Here is a 23,842-nt window from a genome sequence, read left to right on the forward strand (position 1 = left end):
CCTGGATTGGACTGTGCCAACTTTAGGCAGAAGTAGGGTCCTATTGTATAGTGTGACCTCCCTCCTGAAGAAGGGTGCAACTTCAGTCCCATGCATGTAATGCCATATTTCCTATCAGTGATCCTATACATGGATGCCCCCATCCCTAGACTTAGACTAGGCAAGCCTCACATCGAATAGCAGAATGGATGGAGCATATTTACTCCAAGACTTCTGTCAGGCAGCTGCCACTCTCGCGTTCCCAGCTGCCTTTTGTGTGTGTGTATGTGACTGCTCTTGCCACACAACACTTGCAGAACCTTCCTGCATTCCTTTTTACTTGCTGGGCAAAAAGCTGATTGCTGGCCAGTGTGTTTGCATGGACTGACAAGTCAGCCAGCTAAACCAGATTTTGCTTTCTCAAAAGAGGCATTTATTTTAATTTCTTTCCTCAGCTGCCAGTTTTCTGGAAGTTATAGAAAGTTATTTATCCTCGAAGCCTTTACTTCCCCATCAAATGAGGTTGTCTTTGTAAGATACACTATTCGCTACACAGAAATGTGAATAGAGCCAGAATTATCAATTTCTCCACCATCAGTCACATATCACACAGAGTCTGGGTCTCTCCTACCCCTATAATTTTTTGGAAGCTATCTCCTTGCTAATGTCAGGACTGCAGACATCAGAAGGCACTCACAAAGACCACAGGCTACAGGTCAATTTTGCCTTAGTCTTACAGAGGTGAGGAGTACAACATCTCCAGATACCCAAGGCACTGACTGAACATGAACAAACCATACATTAGGAAACACCACACTGAAACTCCCTAGAAAAATTTCAGGTTTTCCTCTTGTTCTTCTAATCTGATTATTTTCCCAAGACATAGAAGAAAGGATTACCAAAGGGTTGGAAAGTTGTCAGAGACGTTCAGAACTAAATGCGCAGGCATTGGTAAACATACAAAAAAATGACCAGCAAAGAGGCAGCTGCCCCCTACTCTCCTTGTTCCCTCCCACCCCCAAGGAAATGGTGAAATTCTGCTGAAATACCATTTTAGCACACCATATTTCCGCTGTTGTTCTCACAGATAATGTAGTCTTCAAAGCACTAAAATGTGCAAAACTTGTTGTGTACAATAAAAACCCACAGGCACCTCTTCTTCTCCAAGAAAGACAGCTCAGTAAAATTCTGCTATAACAAGCAGTAAGGAGAATATTTTACTTTCAAATCCTTCCTCACTGACACCCACATCATAGATAAAACAAACATAACAAACGGGAGTCAAGTGACATTCCATCAGTGTTGACTGTACTTTTAACAAAAATATGGACAAAGATAAAATGGGTTGAAGAAGCACATTCAGATTTTATCAGAACAATCTCTAGAATGCTATTTAGTCAAAATCTCCACGTTACAGTTCAGCACTGCCCTGTAATTCTATTAAGCAGTGCCCACTTTATGCTTGGAATATCTATATTTAGAAAGAAGATTTTACTATGAAACATAGGTTTAAAAAGCAAAACATGATTTTTTTCCAGTGTCCTATATAGATAGTTTAATTATTCATATTTAAAGAAGAGCCATGGATTTTGACTTTCTTTTTTAATTATATCTATATAACTTGCAGTTGGTAGTCTACAAAGAGAGATGTTTTCAACATATGGTAGGACACATCCCCCCAAATACTAGTACTTTGGAGCTAAAACAGGCAGCACAGGAAATTATTGTGGAAACCCGATGACAATTTTGTTGTTTCAACACTTTGACTAGAATTTCAGCTACTAATGATGGAAGGATAAGAAAGAGAACACTGATCTGGATTTTTAAAGTTAATGGTGATAACATCTTGCAGCCGAAATTGCACTGTGGGCTGAACTGGTATTCTCTTCTTGTCCTACAGTGCTAAACCAAAGCAAACAAACAGAAAGATTTCTCATTTACATGGCGATAGGACCATCTGCTGTCCAAGTAATCACCCAAAATAAAACAGTCCTTCAGGCTCTGTGCTGGCCGGAGCGGCATGTGTGCAACGCGCACACTGATTGAATTCACCCACTGCGAGGAGAGAGGTAGCCTTACGTAAGGGCCTGCTGTTTTCTCTCTCCTTTTTTCTTCTTTTTTCTTGCTGGCTATGCAGCTTTTCAGTGCTCCCAAAGGCTGTTTTATTTTTTCAGACTGTCTTTAACCAGAGACAATCTTGTGAGAAAAGTCTTTAAGGCTAACATTACAATCCAAGCAGAAGAGCTAGTCACACAAAGAGAAAGGCTTTCCGAAGCTTCAGCTCATTTTAAATGACAGTTAACATTCATTTCTGCAGTTTTTCTGCTATAAGCAAATGAAGAACCTCATTCTGCATTCCACTGAACACCTCAAATCCCCTTGACAGTCAATGAACATCTGGAGTCCAAATGAATACAGAATTAATCCCTAAGGCTGGACAGCAAAACAGGTCAGGAACCATCCCTACTACTAAAGTCACTGTGGAAATCTTCCAGCAGGTCAACTGAAACCAGGCTGCACTTCACTACTGGTTCTGTAACACATGTTTTATTTTAGAACCAACTCCCCTTAACCAGCTCTTGCCCACCGCATAGCACTAGCATAGCTATAAGTGCAATGACATAAAGTATCCTGATAAAACCTACAATAGGTAGGTTCATCCATACTTAGTAGCAGGGCATTCCTAGGACGTTCTTCTAACCAGATTCTTAGCACCCTTCACTCTCCCAAGAGTCTTCAGAGGAGTTGATGGTACTCGGCTCCTAGGGCTTTTAAGCCTTTCCTTTTCCTTCAATTGGAAAAAAAAAAAAAAAAAAAGGGAAGGAAACAAATAAAGTCAACAACACAACACACACATGTTCTCCTACACACACACACCCCCCCAAACAGAGGGGAAAAAAAAAAAAGGAAAAAGGAAAGTTGTACAAGGTGCCAATCTGGAATGAAATGGATTTTTGAACAGACAGTCATTTTTGGCACTGTCAGCAAAGCTTGTGGGTGGCCCTGTGTCTCTCTGAGCCTTAATGCCCTTTTTACAGTGGTCATTTAAAAACGTCCCCCAGAAAGTTCAGCTGTGCTGCTTCCGACATGATGTTCACAATGCTGCTGAATGGACTCAGTGGAGAGATTCACTTCTCCCCACCTCAGTTCCATAAAGCACTATACATTAAGGATGTATTCCATTTGGCTTTCAAGTAGCATTTTTATGGTCTATGCAGATCCATGATTATTTTCCCTTTAAAAAGAATCAACAGAAAACAGAACTCTCTGTTGGAGAGCATGGAAATTACAAACTACTGGATCTCCCAGACCGACTCCCATGATCCTCAGGCAGAAGACTGGATTAAAGGGTCCTCACACGGTTCTAGCTGCATTCTCAGTACACCACTTTTATGAAGAAACCAGAGCTGTAGAAATTCCTCCGGCATGGCATGGAACCCGGAATCGGGCAAGACGTTGTCATAGTAATGATGGCTAATAAACTTCCCGTGCAGGTCCACCGAGAATGGCCAGAAGCCGTAAATTGTCACTTCTTCACATAGACCAAGGGCGGCACTGACGAGGAAAAGTCCTGTGGAAAGTCGTTTGGCGTGGATACCTTTATTCTTCCAGAACTTGCCAATGTCACGCAGGAAATTGGGGTTGGCGAAAAGAACCGCCTGCTTGGCACCAAAGTCCTCCAGGGTGTAATAGACACGTAAGGAAGGTCCCGTCCCCGTCTTCATTGAGAAGGCTGGCATGTAGATGTAGCTGTGGTTATATATCTTCACACTGTCCACAAACGCTTTTCGAGACCACAGCAGATTCTGGAACCTGTAAAAACAACAAGGAAAAACGAGCTGATCACACATAGGTTTTCCCAGTCATTTCAAAACTCAGCTAAAAGCTGCTTTTCATACACATATTTACAATTACCTGCACACCTTTCTCGAGCCCAGAGAAAGTCCAGACAAACTTCTGACTGTCTGACACTGCCTCTCTTCTACAACAAACCTGAATAAACAGTTGCAAACTATCTGGTATCCTGCTAATTCCAAAACCAAAAACATTTCTGATTTCATCTTTTCAAAAAACCCTGAATGAACACTGACAGTTTTCCTGAAAACCAATCATTTTTAGTGACATTTTTCTTTTTGTCCAAACCCCAACTTATTTTTTCAGGCACGGGATTCTTTAAAAGAAATTTAAACATCTGTGTTGTTCTTGTTTCTTAAAGGCATACTAAAAAAGAATCCAAGTTACATGCTGAACAAGTGATACCAAGGAATATTTAAATGGAAACTCTGAACTTACAAAACTTGTAACACTTGTAAGAATTGTTTTTGTTATGCCGGTATAGTGATTTAGGTTGTGTTACCATAGTAGTTAATTCTTGTTCTGGAACTGAGAGAAATCTCGAAGAACATACTTTGTTACAAGCAATAAGACAGAAATCAATGAATTGTTTAGCATAAGTGGCACGACAAAAATTTAGCAACAAGCAGCAAACAATATTCAGAGCTGGTGTTTAAGATGGCACGATTTACACACTGAGTAGGTTTAAAAGCATCTGGTATTTGTAGCATGCGAGGTAAAGGAGAGACTAGTTGGCAACTATGACGAGGGCAATGTATATGTACAGATTATTTCTCTAAATACGATAGTCTTCTCATCTCTTGATATAAAAACTACATCAGGTTACAATTTGTTACATCACCAATAGCTGATGTCTATTTGATTCCTGATGTTAGACTTACATACTACTCCAAAGCAAGTATTCTGTCAAGGCTATAACTTTCCTTGCCACGTGCTTCTGGATATTCCAAGATGAATGAGACATTTGGCAGGAAATCCTAGGCCATTCACATACACCAAAACTTGCACTGATGTTTGACCTCTCCTGACATCTGTCACTAAACAAATCACATTTCAGTAAAATATTAAAGCATCTCGAAAATTGTATCATTGGATGCAACTGATGTGGAGGTCAGCCAGAGTCATGGTAAAATAAAATGCCTAAAACACAAACCTGCTAAGTAAGAGGAAGACTTGCTGTCCTGGAGTGTTGGCTGCACTGGAGGGTACCTTTGCATGAGAAAGTCACTGTGATTTACTCTCAATAATTTGCTTTCTTTCCAGAGTCCCTGCAATCTTCAGAGCACCAGTAAGCACTCCCTGCCTTTACCACATGACAGTATCTATTGCCCTCAGCATGCAGGCAAACTTTACTACATTAAAAGTCACTTCTGCACAAGCCTCACATGCAGTCCTTTCATTGCAGCTGGGTTGCTCTCCCACATGTGATCCCTAATTTTTCTCAGCTCCCAAATGCCTCTCTTGCCCTTTTTGCTGCCTCCTCTCCCTCAGTTTCCTGCAGCTAACGCAAATGTGTCATGACTGACTTCATGGTCACACAGCAGAGGAGTCAGAACAAGAAAGCTGAGACAGCAGCACAGGAATTTTTTTCCTTTCTCTGGTAGAGGCAGAGAGATAGGTGTGGGAATACCTTTTTTCAAATGGTTACGAACAGACCAATTTTATGTATAGACCTCTTTGAAACGATAGCAAGAATCACACACAGAGCAAGATACACAGGTTTAAGTAGGATGCCAGCTGATCTCATGAAGCACCAGATAAAATTCAGCTGAAACAATTGCCAACCAAAAAAATACAGCTTCAACAGCACTGAAATGTCTTAGGAATATGTCCCAGGTTTTTTGAAGCCTTGCTTTGGCAGAAAACTCAAAATATTCCTAATATATTGAAAGGTTTTGTTGACATTTTCAACATGCAATATTTGCTCTCCCGATTTGCTACAAGTTTCTTTCAAAATTTCCTTCACATGGGGAAAAAAGCTGCTTTGAAGTAAACCTCCTGAAATCTGCCTGGGTCTTCATGACTGTTTTGCTCTGCAGATCCGCTCCTACTGCACGGTGCTATTTGCTAATATAGACAAAGCCACTGCCTTCCAAGCACGAAATCAGTTCAACCCAAACATACAAAACAAACAATAAAAATAATCTCATAATTTATTGCATTTGGCATTATTTTCTGTAGAAATAGCCAAGACACAGCTGAATATAGGTGGCCAGCCAAGACCAAGGTGCCCTGGCAGAAATTCATTGTTCAGCTGTACCTTTTCATATGGGCCCTCTCACTCCATTACCACCAGACCTTTAACTATGGGTTCCCCAAAACAGGCTTTACCATCCTCTCTTCCAAAGGAGCAGGAGGACAACCTGTCAGATTATCAGGTATGGGAGCTGGGTCCATCCTATTAAACTTGTTCCATTTCCATCAGGACATGGTCACTGAGGGGAAAAAAACATCCCTAGCTTAATACTTCCAATATTCACCTAGGTGCTCAGAGCCTCAGTATCTGAACACTGTTCTAATAACCCTAATTGCCTTTAAAAGGTAGAATAAGACCAGCAGCAGGCTTTCAGGCTATCACCCTCCCCATAACCTGGGACATCCGCTGGGACGTGGGCGATGCAGGTTCAGAACTTCCTTTCACAGTAAAGGGAACTTGAGCACACAGCTTGATGTGATGGGGTCCCTGCACCTTGGCTGAGGAGAAGGCAGGGACAGATCCTCTGTCACTCCTGCAAGCCAGATTCACCATGTCCTTTCCCACTTACAGATAGTTAACAAATTTCCCTTCAGATGGCAAATAGATCTGGTCATTTTGAAACTGCATTTTGGAGCAAAGTTGCCAATCACAGAAAAGCACTGGGCAGCCCTAAGATGTATACGTTAAAATTGCTCACATACAGTCACAGGGGGCCAGGGACTGCCTCTGAATATGCATTTGCTATCATCACCACGACGCGTTTACATTTCTTCTAGATGAATCTCCCCAAATGCCTTAAAGTAAGGAGAAGCGAATGGCACTGCCATGAGAGCGGTGCATGGGAGGGACTTCACGCAGCAGGGACGGCATTCGTCATGCTACTGCAAACTGTTCTCCTTCAGGAATACCACCTCCTGGAAACCCGTGCCTCGTTCAAACGATCTGGACCGCAGTGTTGGTAGGCATCACGCCCAGTTCGACAGATGGACATTATAGAGGTGGCCAGGAGCCCATGTCGAAACATAAAACATGCTGATTACGGCTGGTCTGATGGCCTAACACAGCCAAAAAGCTGGTGCTCATCTTGCACTCCTCATGAGGGGAGATATTAAAAGCAAATTGAATTTTCTGTTCCGTGTTTGTAAAAATAGGTGCCCTGTCCAGCTTTCAGAGGCTGGTTAGAGGCCGAGAAATGCGGGGACAAATGCTGTGCACCAGCAAGTTTCTAGAAATGGCACTGGAAGCTCAGGTGTATTTTCTTTTAACTCCCAATCCAGACAGGGAGTTCTGCGGGCAACCCCATCCCAGCGGTGGCTTTGAGGGTTCCACACAGCAGCAGACAGCAAGAAGGCTACTCCATTCCTTCCAGAGAGACCAGGAAGGTTTTCCTCTGCAGCTGACCAGCTCTGTAGCACACGTGAGCATAACAATATGGTTTTTTTCCCTGTTTGTCCTGGCATGGATGCCACTAGCCTGGTATAGTCCTCGCATCCAGACGGGCACAAACACCTTCCCTTGTGCTGATCCTTGCCCAACCTCCTTTGAATGAGGAACTGCTGGATCCTAGTTAGTGCTCACCTCTACCTGACAGGCTTTGAACATTCGGTATTCTCAGTGGCACGGCCCAGAAACTATGCAGCTCCTCCCCAGTCACTGGGCTTCAAAAGAAATGCATCAAGTGATCCAGCCCCTCATGCATCTCAGGAGACATTATCTCCTCAGTTCAGCTCTGAGCAGAAGACAGCTGAGCTGCTTTCAGGGTCGGCCTCTGACCTTCTGAAGTCAAGCTCACACAAACGCATGGCGGGTTGCCAGCATTTAGATAAAACTGGATCTGGAATCTCCCGAGCCCTGAGCAGCACCTGAAGACAAAGCGAGTTGCCCAGTCATTTGCAGTAATGCGTCCCAGCAGCTTGATGGCAGCCCAGGGAGGTGCTGAAGACTGTGAACGCTGGTGACAGCAGATCACAGCACGTTCAGCCTGGGCGCTTTAATTGCGCCATGCTCATTAATGGACAGCAAGCAAATAAAATCATTGGCAACACATTTTTGCTGTCACGTCCATATAACAGACCAACTTAAAAAGAAAAATTTTCAGCAGGCGTGTGCAGGCACAGCTACACAGATATCAGAGAAATAATTTCCTTGATACCAGCTGTAGAGTTCCCTTAAATGTTCTACTTTTCCAGAAAGAATGATGCATGCAAGAGAAAATTGCCACAGTACATTGTCATGGCAGTACAACCAAAGACTTAAGTGTTTTGCTTTTTGTTTTTAATCTGTTTTTAATATTCTTATTGATGTTCTTTAGCAGATGTCTGGGGACAGGACTGCTTTCTGGTACTAAGAGATGACTTCCAGTAACCACAAAGAATGTGCTGCAGTGACATTGAGCTAACTCGCTGGCAGATAATAACGGCAGCATTTTCTCACATCTCGGTTTCTTTTTGATCTCCCCAGAGAGTCATTATCTCATGCCTGTGATGATATCCCAGTTATTTACTGTGTTGGCATCTGCAAAGTCACCAGTTCAGCATTCTGGACTAATTGCAATTTGACTTATTGAAAAAGAAAAAAAAGATTGAGTAATGAGGGGAACAGCTCAGATGTCAAAGAAGTAGTGTAATATTTTTAAATTAAGACAAATAAAGCTCAAGGGAATACAGCAGAAGGCATATAAAGACTTATGTATTTGTCCCTATGGCAAAGGATAACCTTACAAGATAAATAATTTGATGTCAGCATTAGCCAAGAATGATTTAGCAATTTGCTGCAGCTGTTGGAATATGCTTACAGCTGAGGTCACAACAAGTCAACTTGCAACCACACATCTGAACCTCCACCACATTGACAGATGAGCTTTACTGCTCTCATTTCTCAGAGTGCTTTTATGCTGTCAAATAGTGATGCTCTTAATGCCCTGTGCTCTTATTCATATCACGTACTTCTTGATTATCTGCCCATTCAGGGCTTTTGTAGCCAATGTTGCTAAAACACAGACTGTGTCTGAATTAACAGCACACACACTAGTTTCCATGTGCTCTTTCTCCACGTAGGCACTTCTAGCATGCATTAGGTGCAAGTTAGACTATTCTACTTGTCCACACAGGGAGCGAAAAACAAGCACAAAAAGTACTATAAATTGACCCTCTTTTACTGTTTTATCCCAGCTTCCCCAACTACACAAGCCACTGTTTACTTAGCCTAAGGACAGCTACCTGACTTGAGATTCAATTATAACCCCATTAAAGTCAATAGCAAAACCAGCTCTGATCTCACTGGAAACATGCTCAAAGCTTCAGCCAAAAATTTCAGGCCTGCAATGCACTTCAGAGTGATTAGAAAAGGTATGAAGTAATATGATCAATCATAAAGACTCATCATTAAACCAATAAAATTACAGATGTCAAACATTTTCCAACAATGCAGGTGGCTTTTATTCCTGTGGTAGATCCCCAGTGATTTGTTTAATCTCATTTCAACCAGCTTCAGCACAAGGGATTCTCCCCTGTTCTTGTGGGTCTCTCCACAGGCACCATGGTCACCCAGTTGAGAGTTCGTGGCATGGAGAGGGTGATGCTATTCCCATCTTTACCGTTCCTTTTGCCCTCGTCCCCCCCTCACCTGACATCCTTTTATGGATCCAAAGACCTCAAATTTTCCACTCAGACTCTCGGCAGAAATACTCTCTCCTCTTGGGGTACAATTGCCTCCAAAACCCACTGCAGCTCGTCCCTTAGGTGCAGCCTGCAGCCTGCTGACACCCCACGCTACCTCTTTCTTATGGACACAGGCTTTCAACTTCTAAGCACCTGTGTGTTCCTCTTGTCTCTGGTCCCAAAGATTGAAGACAAAAAAATTAGCCTGATTCTCCTTTTTATATGTCTTTCAATGGCGTTTTCTGGGTCAGGGATTCTGGTTACCCCCACCACCAGCTCCAAAGACCCAAAGGCAAGGAAAACACACTCTTTCCACAGTGACTGCAGACTGCATCTTTCTTTGCTGGCCTGTTTCTTAATGACATGCTGTCCTTAGCACATGGCCTTCAGAGTAATTTGATGCACTTAAAGTCCAGTTAGGCATTGCAGAGGTAGGCTCTAATCCCCATGAAGAGGCAGGCTTCCCTTCTGACTGAATCCAGTGTCTATCAGAGTTTTTTTTAGACCTCCACCCGTTACTGCTCTTATGCTGTCACTCTGGGAATACTATATATAGTGCCAAGGGAAAGCTGACTCTCTTGTTTTTGAATGGAACACAGAGCTATCCTATACACCAAGGCAATGAAACATTAAAATCAGTGTTCACTGGTATTTTTGAACAGTGTGTGATCCTTATTCTGCCAACTCAAATTAGAATGTGCTTTTAATAGCTACTCTTTCCAAAACCAGCAGAGCTAAACATCAATTCTTTCTGTTATCTGACAGCTTGAATCTTAGCTTTCAAAAGATGAGCTGTTCATCTTAGTTTGACTCTTTGAAGATTATGGCTGCTGAAGTCACACACAAGTGGAAGTAATATAACGGGATAGGAAGAACAGCATGGCTGTAAACTACTTGCATTGTCAAAATGAAATTGCTGCCTGGTATTTCTAAGTCTTCTGAATACTTCAGAGCTCCTATCGCTGAAAGGCTGGAGGATGAGAACAGAGAGAACCAATGAAATCAGCTGAAGAAAACAGTTACAGAACTAAGCCTGATGTCTTTAGCACTTAATTTCACTGGACTGCATGCCAGAGTGTGCCTGCAAGAAGAAACATAACCAGACCACACATTTTCTCAGGTTTTAATGGGAAAAAGAACTGCAACAAAGCCCAGGAATAGTCTTGAAGAGATTTACTTTCGATTAACATGAGCTCCCTAAGACAGTCTGCTGTGTCTTTGGGACAGCAACCAAACAGCAACAGAAGAGTGCAGAATCTCCTGTACTTCTAGGTCTTTTATCGAACTCCTGTCCAGACATGTCTCTGTAGATCATTGACTGTAATAGCATGGCAGCAGATACAAAGACAATAACATTATGCTTTCCTGTCTGTTCATGCTGGCCTTACATGTGTTGTAAGCCAAATATAAAACATACCAAACGTTCACAGCCATGAAAGACCTATTCATAGCTGACAACACTGGCTGGCTGGTATACTTGACTGCTTGCTAAGTCTTTCGAGTTTTCTTTCTAAGCTTATGACCTCCTTAGCATACAAATAATTTGCAAACATCAGTGAAGGTAACAGCCAACTATATCCTCTCTTCAACCCCTCAGAGCTCTTTCCAAAGAAAACCAGGCAGAGAGAGAAAACAGCAATATTAGGCTTAATCGTGTTTTCTTTTTAAAGACACTCTGTACTACAAATGTATAGACTGAAGAGAAATTATTTAAAACAGTAGATGCTTTGACAGGCATTATGAGAACAACTGTAACTAGGATAGTACATGTATCATTGGTGATGTCTGAGGCCATGCCACATGGCCTGCTGCTGGAGCACAGATCCCTATTAAACAACATTTTCAACTAAAAGTTTGATAATAAAAAACAATTCAGACCCTATAGGAATACGTGGTGAATCTACAACACTTTAATGGGGCAAAATCAATTAACACAACTCTAAAACATGCAAAAGAAAATCTTTGTATTTCCTCTGTTAGCTGCTCCCTCTGGGCAACTCACCTGTTTAGGCATCCCTAGGCCAATGACCATTGCAACTGAGCAATGAACTAGTGGCCACCTGAGTATAAGCAGAAGAGGTGATAAATTGCTCTGGAGCAGCTAGATTAGCAGAAGCCAGACATGAGGCTATAAAGATAGAAAAGAGATAGACAAACAGCAGGTCAACAGACAAGAAAGTCCGTTCCAATTTTTGGCATACGAGCTCATGCCATTAGTAAAATCCCTGGGAATGAGCCAGAATTCAAGCCAGCCCAAGGACTGCAGCTGTAGACTGTAAGTCATTAATTTCAGTGAGCTTTCAAAATGTGCCTTGTGAAGAAAAATAATTTACTTTCATCTAATATCAATTTACAGCAATATTTCGTAGCAATTCTGGTGCTGTTCAATTATGCCTAGAAACATTAGTAGGTGCTTCTCAAGCTTTCCAAGAGTGCTTGAGATGTGTTGATTTGCTGCATACTAGATCTTTGAAAAAGCCCACCTTTCACTCTGCAACTCTTATGTGGGCAGCTAGGGAAGAGTAAGAACATGAGCACTATATTTTAAACTCTGTACATCCATGCAATTTCAGCTCAGAAAATTTCCTGATACTGGTGTAGTTTGTCAGTGCAGTAACCCCAGTGAATCTTACTTCCAAATATTTGCCTAATCAATTATTCTCCACACCCTTCTAAACAATTATTTTACCAGTGCCTTCCCTCTTACATCACGATTGCCTTGATCCTTTTGTCAAGAGCCCTTATCTACCAGATACAGACTACCCTTATCCATATGCATTTATTCAAAGAACTCCAAAAGTTTTACAAGGTAAAATTTCCCCTGGGCTCAACAGTGCTGACTCTTTACAAGAGCACATACATCCAGGTGTTCAATAACATTATCTTATAATATAGGCTCTACCAATTCAGATCTAGTTGAATTATTTTTAATCTGAACTATTTTTAAACACTGATCTCATTTTTAACACCTTCCAGTCTTCAAGTACCAAAGTAGTTTTAAGTGAGGAAGGACACACTACTATTCTTCAGCACTCATGGGCGAGTCCAGTCCTGCCAATATAGTCACATCCATCCTGTATTCATACTATAAATTCTCTAATAATTACCTCAGTTTCAGCCTGCTGAGTCTCCCCATGGGCACAGGGAATGTCCTCAGTTTCTTCCACAGTTAACACAGATGTAAATAATCCAGACAGCCTCCCTGTGCCTTCTCTGAGCTCTTCTTTTATACCTGGTTATCAGTCAACCATATGCATATGGCGGGGGGGATGGTGGAGTGGGTGTTTTTTGCTTTTTTTTGGCTTGTGCTGATGCTGGAAGGAGGACATAGCATTAGGTTTTCGTTCTTCTAGTTCGTTCTTTTTTAGAAACTTTTCTGTCTGACACATAGATAAAATATTTAATCAGCCAGAGCTTATAATAAATTCCATTTCCTTTGGAAAAAACTCCAGCTTTTAGTAGGATGTTTCTCTGTTTCCATTAGTCTCCCTTTTCCTTGCTCTTTAGTGATGCCAACCTCATTTTACCTTTACTTAAGGCTTGACAGATGCTCCTAGCGCTGTCCCTCCAGTATGGTAACCTTAGGGGAGGCCACTATTTTGAGTAGATCATTTAGATATATTTTTCAAGTTGTATGGTGCCTAATGCTGAGAATGCCACTTAAACTTATTTTCAGCACGATTACACTTCCAAGATTTCTCCTCAACTGTTTTACAACCTGTACACAATTTAAATTGCTATAGCTAAAACACTCTTGACCAAAAAAAAAAAAAATTGAAGTAAGGATACCTGATACATGCTAGAGCTTTTGCTAATCTCTTCAACTGTTTTGATACCTGTGGAAGTGGTAGAGTTCCCTTTTTCCTCTCATCAACTTGAAAGGAGATACAGTGTAAAAGAAGTAAAAAACAACCTTTTTTTTTTTTTTCTTTTAAGGCAGCAGGAAATAAATGATATTTGCTAGGACTAAAGGAATACTTTTGAAAGGCCATGTATGTCACTGAGTACGGCCCTTTATACGCTGGGTAAGGAAAGTGGAGCAAAACATTCAACTCACTACTTTCTAGTTTCCAAATGCCAGAGAAGGGTCAGTAGCATGGATACTATATTAGATAGCAGCAGCCTTGTAACTGTAGCTGGTGTTCTTCGGGTGTCTTGTATCTAGAGGTGCTCTTGTTTTATGTAATATACCGCAACTCAGATGTGGTCGCACCTTCTCACATTCTGAAATACCAGGCAAGAAAACCTTTCTTTTGCTCCCTCAGGGAAGAATCAATAACAAGTTGCCAGAACAAGATGGAGCTTGACTCCAGAAAACACTATTGGCAGGATATTCATCTGGGCAATGCAATCTCTGATTTCAGCAATGACCAAAGAAGAGTCTTTCAATCCCTCCTGTTAAAGCTAATTTTACTGGACATACAATTCTCATTAAATCAGAGAGGAACACAAGAAGTGAGTGACCATCTAAACTGGTGGTGGAGTCACCCAGCCTTCTGGCCTTCGTGTTTAGTCACACAAACTGGAACAGTATCAGCAGGTGACACTGATGGCACCAGCCCAGCACGCTCCTTTGCTGATGGTTAGGACTGCCTCCTACTAGGTGAGAAACAGAGGTTTAAAACTCTTCAAACGCAAAAGGGAACTGAACTTGGACCTACCACAACTCCGGTGACTGAGGGGACTGCTTGTCTCTCACATGAAAAATATTGCATCTGCCTTGGGCAGTTTCCTGATCCAAGCTCTATGTTGTTCAGCTGAAACTACTCAGCTTGATTTTGCAAATTGTCTGTGGACAACTTAAACTATATTATCTAGAAGTTTTGGTCAGAAAAAAAATACATCCAGCCCTAGCTTCATTTATTTTTATTTTACTCAGGTTTTTACAGCAATTGCCTTCATGCATGTACCAAAACTACTGCAACAGCAGTTAGATTGAAGTGATCCACTGATACCACATGGGTGGCGGAGAAGATTCTAAGCATCTCCCCAACAAATGCTGTGTGTGAAACTACGGTCAAACTATAAACTCCTGGGTTTGTACTCCTTTAAGCTACCTTTTGTCTCCAAAACCCAAAGAACATCAGCATTTACAGATGTTCACATTCAAACGATTAAGGAAAGCAAGTTGCCATCTCCTACAGAATCACAAAGATTTCTTTCAGATTCAGCCAGCACGAAAAAAAATAAGCTCCTTTTCTTTAGTGCTCAGAGTAATTAATACTGAATTACGGTAGAAATTCCATCAAAGGACTTATGACAATCACATTAATACTAAATAAATTCCATATGCTTTATGCAATTACAAAACCCACCAAATATGTGACAACAGATTAAGTCATTATTCTAAAGTATTACTGAATAATCAAACAGGAACAAAAGCTGCCATTAGTGGCTTGTCTCCCTGAAGCAGCAGTAGCACTTTACTTGAAAAAACTTCAGATTTGGACCTCACAACCAGGCCAAAGGGTATTTTGGAGTGAGGAGGAAGGTACGGTCTGGGGTCCACAGCACAGCTCAGAGACGGGAAAACGGATTACCTTAAAGGCATCCATTGGATAAGGCCAGGTTATGTTTCAGAGAAGGCCAAATTGTGGGTTTGAAAGTAGCTGTAAATGTCAAGGCTGTCAGCAGCTCAGAAGAATCTGAGGTTAGCCATGAATCACACAGGACAAACAACAGCCAGGGCCATAAACTCGCCCTCGAGGAAGTGGTTACAGTCCCAGAAGGTTTCCAAATGCTGGGAGGATCATTCAGTGATCGGTTGCTTTCACTGCTAGACCTCTACGTCCCTAGCAGTTCAGTACATGTATTCCTAAAGCAGCTAATCAAACAGTAACAGTGGTGGCATTTAGCCTTTTGTGTTACAGACAGGGGCTGGAATAGTTTGTACGGTGATGTGCAACGCTCGGGAACTATTGCTGAGGTTTTTATCCAGAGGCTCTATCCAGCTAATGATTTGGAAAACAAATACACTTTTTACACAAGCAACATATTTTTATCTGAATTTTCCTCAAGGCCAAAATTTCCCTTCCCTAGTCTGCTAGTCTAATAAGCCACAGTGCACAGTGCTGCTTTGCTAGCTAGAGTCAAGAACCCCACATATTCCAGCAAATCTAGCACTTTGCTTCTAATACCAAGTCCTCTTCAGACTTGTCTTGCTTGTTATAAAAATTAGACCATTTCTTCTACCTCCCCACGCATCTGCATTTTTTAATGTTAAAAAGAACCTGAGGAATGTCACATTTTAAAATAATCCTGTGTTTTGCATACGCCTTGAAACGGAGTAGAAACATGATCATTAAGGTCCTGTCTTGATGCTTTTAAATTGACACAATTCCACCGATATCAACGGGTTTACATTAACTTTCATCAAATTAGGATATAGGTCAGTCTTTATGACATGCCAGATATTTAAAGCTTCAGAACCCACCAGTACACTGCATTATTCAAGCACCATACTGTGAACATATAACTAAAGACAATGATATTATCTGGATGCACAAGGCTATGGAGACGATTCATGCAGCATAATCATTTGCATTCCTGAACCTTGGATGTTTAATGTACCAGGAGAAATGAGGGATGGCAGCAACTGTGCTGGAGCATGAAGTGAGAAAACAACTAAGCACACTGCACCAATGCTCCGGCAGAAAAGTCCCGTGTGTTCAGCTCCAGCGGCCGTACCCAGTTCCACTTCTAGCTTAATGGACCTAGGAGCGTGGAGTCAAAATCATAAACAATTTACACAAGGGCATACTAGTGAGCCTAATTAATTTCTTTTCAGAAAGCCACTCAGCAAAACTAGTTCACCTGATACATGCCAACTAGTTCTCTGGTTTATTTTTCTCAATGCCATTCTCTGCAGTCCCAAGTGCTGGAGTACTGGGTAGGCACAGGGCAGATGCATGACCTAGTTCAGCTACAGTATTCCAACCACCAGGTCTCTTGGGATAGCCCAGCAGCAGTATCTTTCTCAGCACAATCTAACTTCAATTGTTCGTGAACAACTCATTTGCATGTAGTAACACGTCCACATTTCCCCAACGGACAGGAGAACAAAGGCGCAGGTACAAAGGACCAGAGGGATTACCTGAGTTTACAGTAACTGGGTCAGGGACGTGCTGCAGATATTCTGGCAGAGCTGAGATGCCAGAAGGGAACCCAAGAAGGAATGGACAACAGGCAGAGCAAAGAGGTTCTTGGAAATGCTGCAGTGTCAGCACTGGAAGAGATGCTGATTTCAGAAGGCTCTTTAGGAGCTTCTGGTGGCCCTGAAATGCTTCTGAACGTCCTGTAACTAACATAAAACGTGTAATAAAAAATCAAATGCTACAACTGTCAGATGTTAGAAAGAAAAAAGCAGAGGAAACCAGGGACATGAGCGGTTTCCTCTTGAGTCTAAACTATGACGATATTTGCTATTTTAAAAAAAGCTCACAAATGATCTTAAAAAGCTATCTGTGGTTTGTACTGCAAAATCTATGAGCAGACCCACAGTTCGCACTAGTGACCTAGAAAAAAACCTGTTTGCTCAGCCCAGACACAGAGGTCAGTTTTCTGCCAACACTTTTTTTAAACTATTTCTCCTTTCCAGTTCAAGATGCCCAAGCTCCAGCTCTCAAACCCCAGCCAACACAGTTCCAAACTTGGTAGTCTCAGTTTGTGAGACTGGATGGTTCAGACCTGCACAAATTGAGACATACAAAGTACAGGCAACTGAATGCAGCCATACCTTCTTCACTGTCTAAGCCTTGTTTTAAAAATTCTCCTGCCTGAGAGAACAGCAAGAACTTGTGCAAGTATCTGTTTTCAAGATGACAGTTTTGTACAGCCATACCTTATAACTGCTGGTGACACAGTGCTGTAGTGCTGAGAAATTTATTGTCCCTGTTAAATTAAAAAGGACCTTAAAGCCAGCAGAAGTGCTGGATTACTGATGGTGCACATAGTTTAATGATGTCAGCTCACCCTTTGGCTCTGGTCCAGGTGCTCCAGCTAGTTCTCTCCAAGACAAATACACTACAGGGATTCAGTCAATGTCCTCGTAAGCCAGTCTGTGCTGCTCAGCATTGGAACCACAGACTGGTCCCTAGCCTTTTCTATTTACTGGGTGTCGCTTCATCTCCACTGTACATCAGGCAAGGGAATTACCCTAGCATAGTGCAAGAGAGGTGAGGAACAAGCCACATTTTCCCCCTGTCAAAAGCAGTCTCCGGACTACAGCTGGGAGCCTCGGGCAGCACAGGGAGGCAGCCAGCAAACCTGTCTTAAGGCTGTGCAGCTTTGCTAGGCAGGAACAACCAATGTGGGTCTTAGCGATGTCCACACAAATCAGTTTGGGATCTCACAAGGGAATGAGAAGCAAAGCCCTGGACAATTTGCTGCTGCGACTCCCCTGTGCTGGTAAAAGGTTTGTGATCACACACGGGTACAGCTCACACACAGGCTGACCGAGCTGAGCCCACCAAGGGCAGTGCTCTGCTTTCCTGCCAGGCTCACATCTGAAACTGCAGAAAAACAATCAATCAATCAATCAGACAAAACCAACCAAAAAAAAAAAACCAAAAAACCAAAAACACCAAACCGCAGGCCACTGAAGGCTGGGGAAGGGGCAGAGCACTGGTCCTAGGAAGGATCATGGGAAGGACAGTAAGTTACTTCCTTTGAAGGATCACAGTAATGTGTTCCCCACTCCTGCAGGAGGGGACAGTGTTGTGCAATATAATACCCTTTACAGCACAATCTGTGCATCGTCAACAGTTTTTTTACTTTATTTTTACATATATGCTGAGTATGGTGGTATATGCTGTCATATGCTTTCAACTTCTATATGCTTACAGTCTCCCACTTAAAATATCCTGCTTGTCATCTTCCCAAATTTCATTTCATTTGGAGAAGTTCTTGCAAGATTCAAGTAACCACCTTCTAAGTTGAAAAAAACCCTCAACTTTCTTCCATGACGACATTTTGAAATTTCACATCATGATGTATTTTCTGATATAAATGTGGTAGTTTAGCAGTCCACACCCTCTGTACAGAAAACTAATTTTAAAAGATCTATGTCATGTTTGAAAAACAATGACGATAAAGAATAAAATTCTAGGATCACAATATTCAAACTCACAATTCAAAAAGTTCTGTTACCAGTTTTACACTGTTAAATATACAAACGTATTTTAAATAAAGCTCCCAAATAACTTTTAAAAAATAATTCATATTAGATAGCTCCCTATTTACATTTCTCTAACATTAGCCTTAAGCATTCACAGTTAAATCATAACTTACCAAGAAATTCAGTACATAAGAATAGCCTATTACAAACTTAATGGAAGAAGCTACTTTCTCATTTTCCTTCCACAAATACTCACATTTCAGCAGCATAAAACTTTTAAGCATCTGCACTGCTATTTGTATGCTTTATGGAAGAGTTGTTCATGAAGTACATATTAGCTAAGAAATCAATTAAAGCTGAAGAGAGAATTTTGCTAAGGGTTTTTCAGCTAGTATACCACAAAAATTCTCCCCGTGACCCACAGGCCGGGAATTGGCTGCAGAGGTAAATAAAAACTGTTCAGTCTATTTTTCCACCTCTCTCTATTCTCAGAGTCACTTGAAATGCTAATATTTTTTAATTGCTACTAAAATAAAACACGTAAGCTCAAATTCTACTTCTAATTCATTCTGGAGCAATTTTTCCTCCATGAGAACCACATTGTTCTCTGCACTGTTAAACTGCACTATACATACTGACAGCTTGATTTTCTCCATCCTGCTTTGTCTTTCAGAAGTACCATTTGGTTCTCAGCGCAATGACAGATTTTGGCAAGTTTCCGTTTCCTCTTCCAACAAACCAGCTATTACGGAAAAACAATGAAACCAAGATGAAAAATTCCAGCAGATCACCGCTAACCTACCAAAGTGTTCCATGTATCTTGAAAATCACTGCGCTTTCACTATTTACTCTTTCAAATCAGAAATTAAAAAATAATCACTGCTAGAGAATAAACAATGAGAGGAGGCAGGGAGCAGAAAGAAGATATCAGGGTGGCACATCTATCATTTAACTAATTCTGTAGAAGTTCTTGCCTGTAACACATTCCAGACCAGATGGCAGAAAACGGCCATGAAAAACTGATTAAAATAAACTTCCTCAAAAACAGAGTGACTGAGCTTAGTACAAAAGCAGTTTGTGCCATTTGCTATGTAACCCAAATTCAGAACTAATTTAAATCATTCGGCTTTCCCCCAAAAGCTACATATGATAAAGAAACTCAATCTTTAAGTTTGAATGTGTCTAACTTACCTGAGGAGATTCATGTGGGATGGAATACTATGCCTTCCCTTTTACAGACAGGCGCATTTGCTGTTATAAAATGCAAAGATGAAAATCCACAGCGGATTTATTGACTTAGAAGTTTTACTCAAAAAGCATGTAAAGAAATTATTATTTGTTATTTTTAGAAGTATAACTACTCTCTTTAGGGAGAAAGAAGTAACTTTATACTGTGTTTTCTCCGCTAGTTTTGAGAAGCCAAGAAAGACAGGGAGTAAGCTGACTTTTCTTATGTCTTACACATCATCAGCTCAGTTTCTTAGTAAGGATTGTGCTCACCTCCCCATTTGGCTGTTTCTGGGCAATGGATCTGAGCTCAACTGAAATGTATTATACTTCTTGCAGAGTACCAGAAGAGGATAAAAACAAGACTGCCAACATTTTTAAATCACTCTCCATATGCTGGAGATGGCGAGATGCTTTCCTCAAAGGATTTTTCAGTTTCACACTGTGCTGAAGCAGTGAAAGAATCTAATGGGTGATGACAGGAGACACAATCTGAAAGACAGGATTAAGGACCTATGAATGCCACCTGCACTTGGTACTAAATCTGGATGGGTTCATCAAGGCAGGGGAAAACTGAGGATCCTGGAGGCTAGCTTGAGTGGCAAATACAAAGGAAACTATTCATCATGCACTTTGTGTTTAGAGGTACAAAACCGGATTTTCATTCTTGGTAGAAAACATTGATTTCCAGCACATACTTCGCCTAACATTCTTTCCCCTTGTGTTAGTGTTTCTGCCAGGACCTTTGGTTATCTTAGTCAGCATAAAATATTATTTCCTCTTTCTATTTCAATCTACTGTTTTCAGCTGCTAACTCTTTTTTCCTGGTGTCGTTGGAACAATTGCACAAATCTTTCCACCCTGCCTATGCTCCTCTTTCCCTTAACATACATCCACCTGGTTCTTATATACTCCTTCACTAAGTGCTTTAACAACCAATTTTATAAAAGCTTTTCCTTCTTCGATGTTTATATAAAGAACAGATACTACAGAGTTTTATTTCTTTCCAAAATTGCCTTTTAGTTCCAAGACAAATCGGGGAAAAAAATAGGAAATGTAAGGGTAAGTGGAAGGAGACCGTCTGCTTTTTTAAGGCTGTCTGGTCAAGGATCTCTTCAATATAGAACTAAACAAATAAACAACAACAACAACAAAAGACTAAAAAAAAAAGAAAGGGGGGGGAGGATCATAAGAAACGGAGAAATCCATAAACAAGAACAAACAGGGACACAAACATGACTGACAAATGATAAGGGAGGCAGCGAGGAGAAACAAACCCAGCCAGTCACATTACCCATTGAGGGTATGAGGGAGTGTATTAGGTTTGTGTGGCGAGGTTTTGGTAGTGGGGGGCTGCAGGGGTGCTTTCTGTGAGAAGCTGCCAGAAGGTTCCCCTATGCCCAATGGAGACAGTACCAGCCAGCCTGGGAGGGAGGAGGGGGACAGGTACAACAACAGAAGCAGATGCAAGGACAGATGAAAGCATGTGCAGGGGAAGGGGAGCAGGGAAGAACAAAGTGGGGGCAGATAGAAAAGGGTATAAAAGTGGCCGGCCAGGTGTAAAAGGAGGCTGGTCATTACACTTGTCTGGCTGAGCCCTGGGCGTTACCACCACCCTCTGTCCTACCTGCTTATTAAATCTTTTCCTAGCTTTCTCTGTGCGTAATCTCACTGTCTATCTCGTATGTGTGCCTGCTGCGAGGAACAGGTGCCAGCTTTTGGGGGGGACCGGCGTGTTTGCACTGGGGGCCAGCTGCTGGAGTCAGACCAGGGCTGTAGCACCCCCGGGTCCGCGGTGAAAGTGAGGGGAGATCTCTGCATCCAGCCACTGGGGCAGCAGCAGTGTATGTCCCAAAAACCAGCTACTGGGGGGACTGGGATGAGTGAGGCACCAGTGGCTGGAGTGGGACCAAGGGTTACAGCCCAGGTGCCTGGTCCTGGCTGTTAGGAGGCCCAAGTGCCTGCATCTTCCCCAGACGTGGGTGGGAACAAGCCGGATGAGCTGGCAGGAGGAGCCCGTCGTTGAACTTGTGACTGGGAAAGCAGCAGCCTGAGCAGAGACCCTGAGAGCCCTGGCACCTGGAGCACAGGGCTGGGCTCCAGCAGCTGGGCAGGAGGATCCTGGCCAGGGCTGCTGGAGGACATGGGGCACTCCTAATGCCCCTTAACAGGAAAAATATTTTTCTTGCCTTGGAAAGAAAAGAATAAAATATCGCATATTATGCTTTTGTTTTTTTTACTCAAACCAATAGAAAGTGTTCTGTTTGGATTTGTTACCCTGCACGCCATGCTTATCTATAGATGCAGCTTCAATATATGGCCAGAGAGGGATCTTATCACCTTCTGCAATACAAAATCATTTCCTGACTGCCTTCCTTTTTTGTGTTTCTACTTGGACGTTTTCTTTTTTTATGTTTGCTTCTGGACTTTCCTTTATCCTTGTTACAGACCATTTAGAAAATGTCAAAATTAATTAATTTTTTAATTGAATAAACTACTGCTGTCTTGAGAAGAATTTGTAAACCATTTTTGTGCCTTCCAAAATGTAGTAAATTATATTTTTCAATGAATACATTATTCTTCTGGAAAAGGTATCCCAGAGCTATCCAGAAGTTGCAGCCCTACCACCAAGGCAATGGGGATCTGTTTGCAATAAAAGAAATAAGTTATGGATCCCAAACCTACTTCCTATACTGTGAAGGGTGATAATAATCCAGGTTCTGGAAATCATTGCAAGACAGCTACATTCAAAAATAGCTTCATGATATATTAATGCTTTATAACCAAAAGCATCAGAAAGACATAGATTCCCTGATGAATGACCAACACAGCTTCAGAACTCAGATCAAAAGTCAAACCTTCATATTTTGTCCTTCCCTACCCACCCTCTCCAAATCACAAACATTATATTAAAAGAAAACACAAAGAAAAAAAATGTGGCTTAAACTCTGAGGACACTGGGCAAGGACAGCCCCAGAAGAGCACTGGACTAAGAAAATCAGAACAAGAAGGAGCCAAGTTTGGTCAGTGATTAGGACACAGTCCAATTCTGTGCACAGACATACCAGCAGGAAAGCGTGCTCTGAAACAAAACACTGGTGCCCTAAAAATAACAGATGCTGTGATAGCCATGGACAAGCCCTTCAACATGCACATGGTGGCTGCTGATGAAGAAGGGTAATGAGGAGGAAAGCCAGCAAGACATGCTCAGATACTGGAGAGGTAACAGGCTTCCTTGCAGGCTCTTGCAATTCTCTACGAACCAGAGACAGAAACTCTGTGCAAACTTAAAACACCTTTAAAAGTGGATTTTGCTGGACTAAGGCTGTTGCCGGTGCAAATTATATGCACATTTGTGATGAACAGGGTATAAGCAGGGAATGTTGGTGAGCAAGCAGTCCTTGTAACCCTTGGACTGCGGATCCCAGATGCAAGCTCACCCATGCTGGCTTTATGGTGGGGAGCAGTCCTCCTTAGAAAGTGGTATCTTCAGTGTAACTGAGCGGAAAAGCACTGCATGAAACGCACACCTTATCAACTCAATGGGAGACAGAGAAAGGTATAATGAGACCATGGGAAAAAGGCCAGAAGAAGACATTAAAATGCATTTAGAAACCAACAGCTTGGAGATGCTGAAGCACACAAAACACCCTGTCATGCTCTAGAAACAGATGCCATTGAAAAAAACAGACAACAACTTCTTTCAAAGGAAAGCATGTGATTCCACTCCCAGAGATCCCAAAGAGAAATTCCTGTTGCCTTCAGCATACAGGAACGTACCACATAAAACAAATGTGGTAAGAATTGTCT

General features: G+C 41.8%; 1 protein-coding gene across 1 annotated transcript in view; it reads right to left on the reverse strand.

Moving 5' to 3' along the window:
• Positions 1-1,615: 1,615 nt before the first annotated feature.
• ST8SIA1 (ST8 alpha-N-acetyl-neuraminide alpha-2,8-sialyltransferase 1) overlaps positions 1,616-23,842 on the reverse strand; it is a 133,833-nt gene continuing 111,606 nt past the window's right edge. Inside the window, exon 5 of the mRNA XM_065650329.1 lies at positions 1,616-3,792. Coding sequence (XP_065506401.1) covers positions 3,306-3,792 — 487 coding nt within the window. The 3' untranslated portion in view covers positions 1,616-3,305. The remainder of the gene's footprint in view (positions 3,793-23,842) is intronic.

Source organism: Caloenas nicobarica, chromosome 1 (assembly GCF_036013445.1).
Source record: "Caloenas nicobarica isolate bCalNic1 chromosome 1, bCalNic1.hap1, whole genome shotgun sequence".
Lineage (NCBI taxonomy): Eukaryota > Metazoa > Chordata > Aves > Columbiformes > Columbidae > Caloenas > Caloenas nicobarica.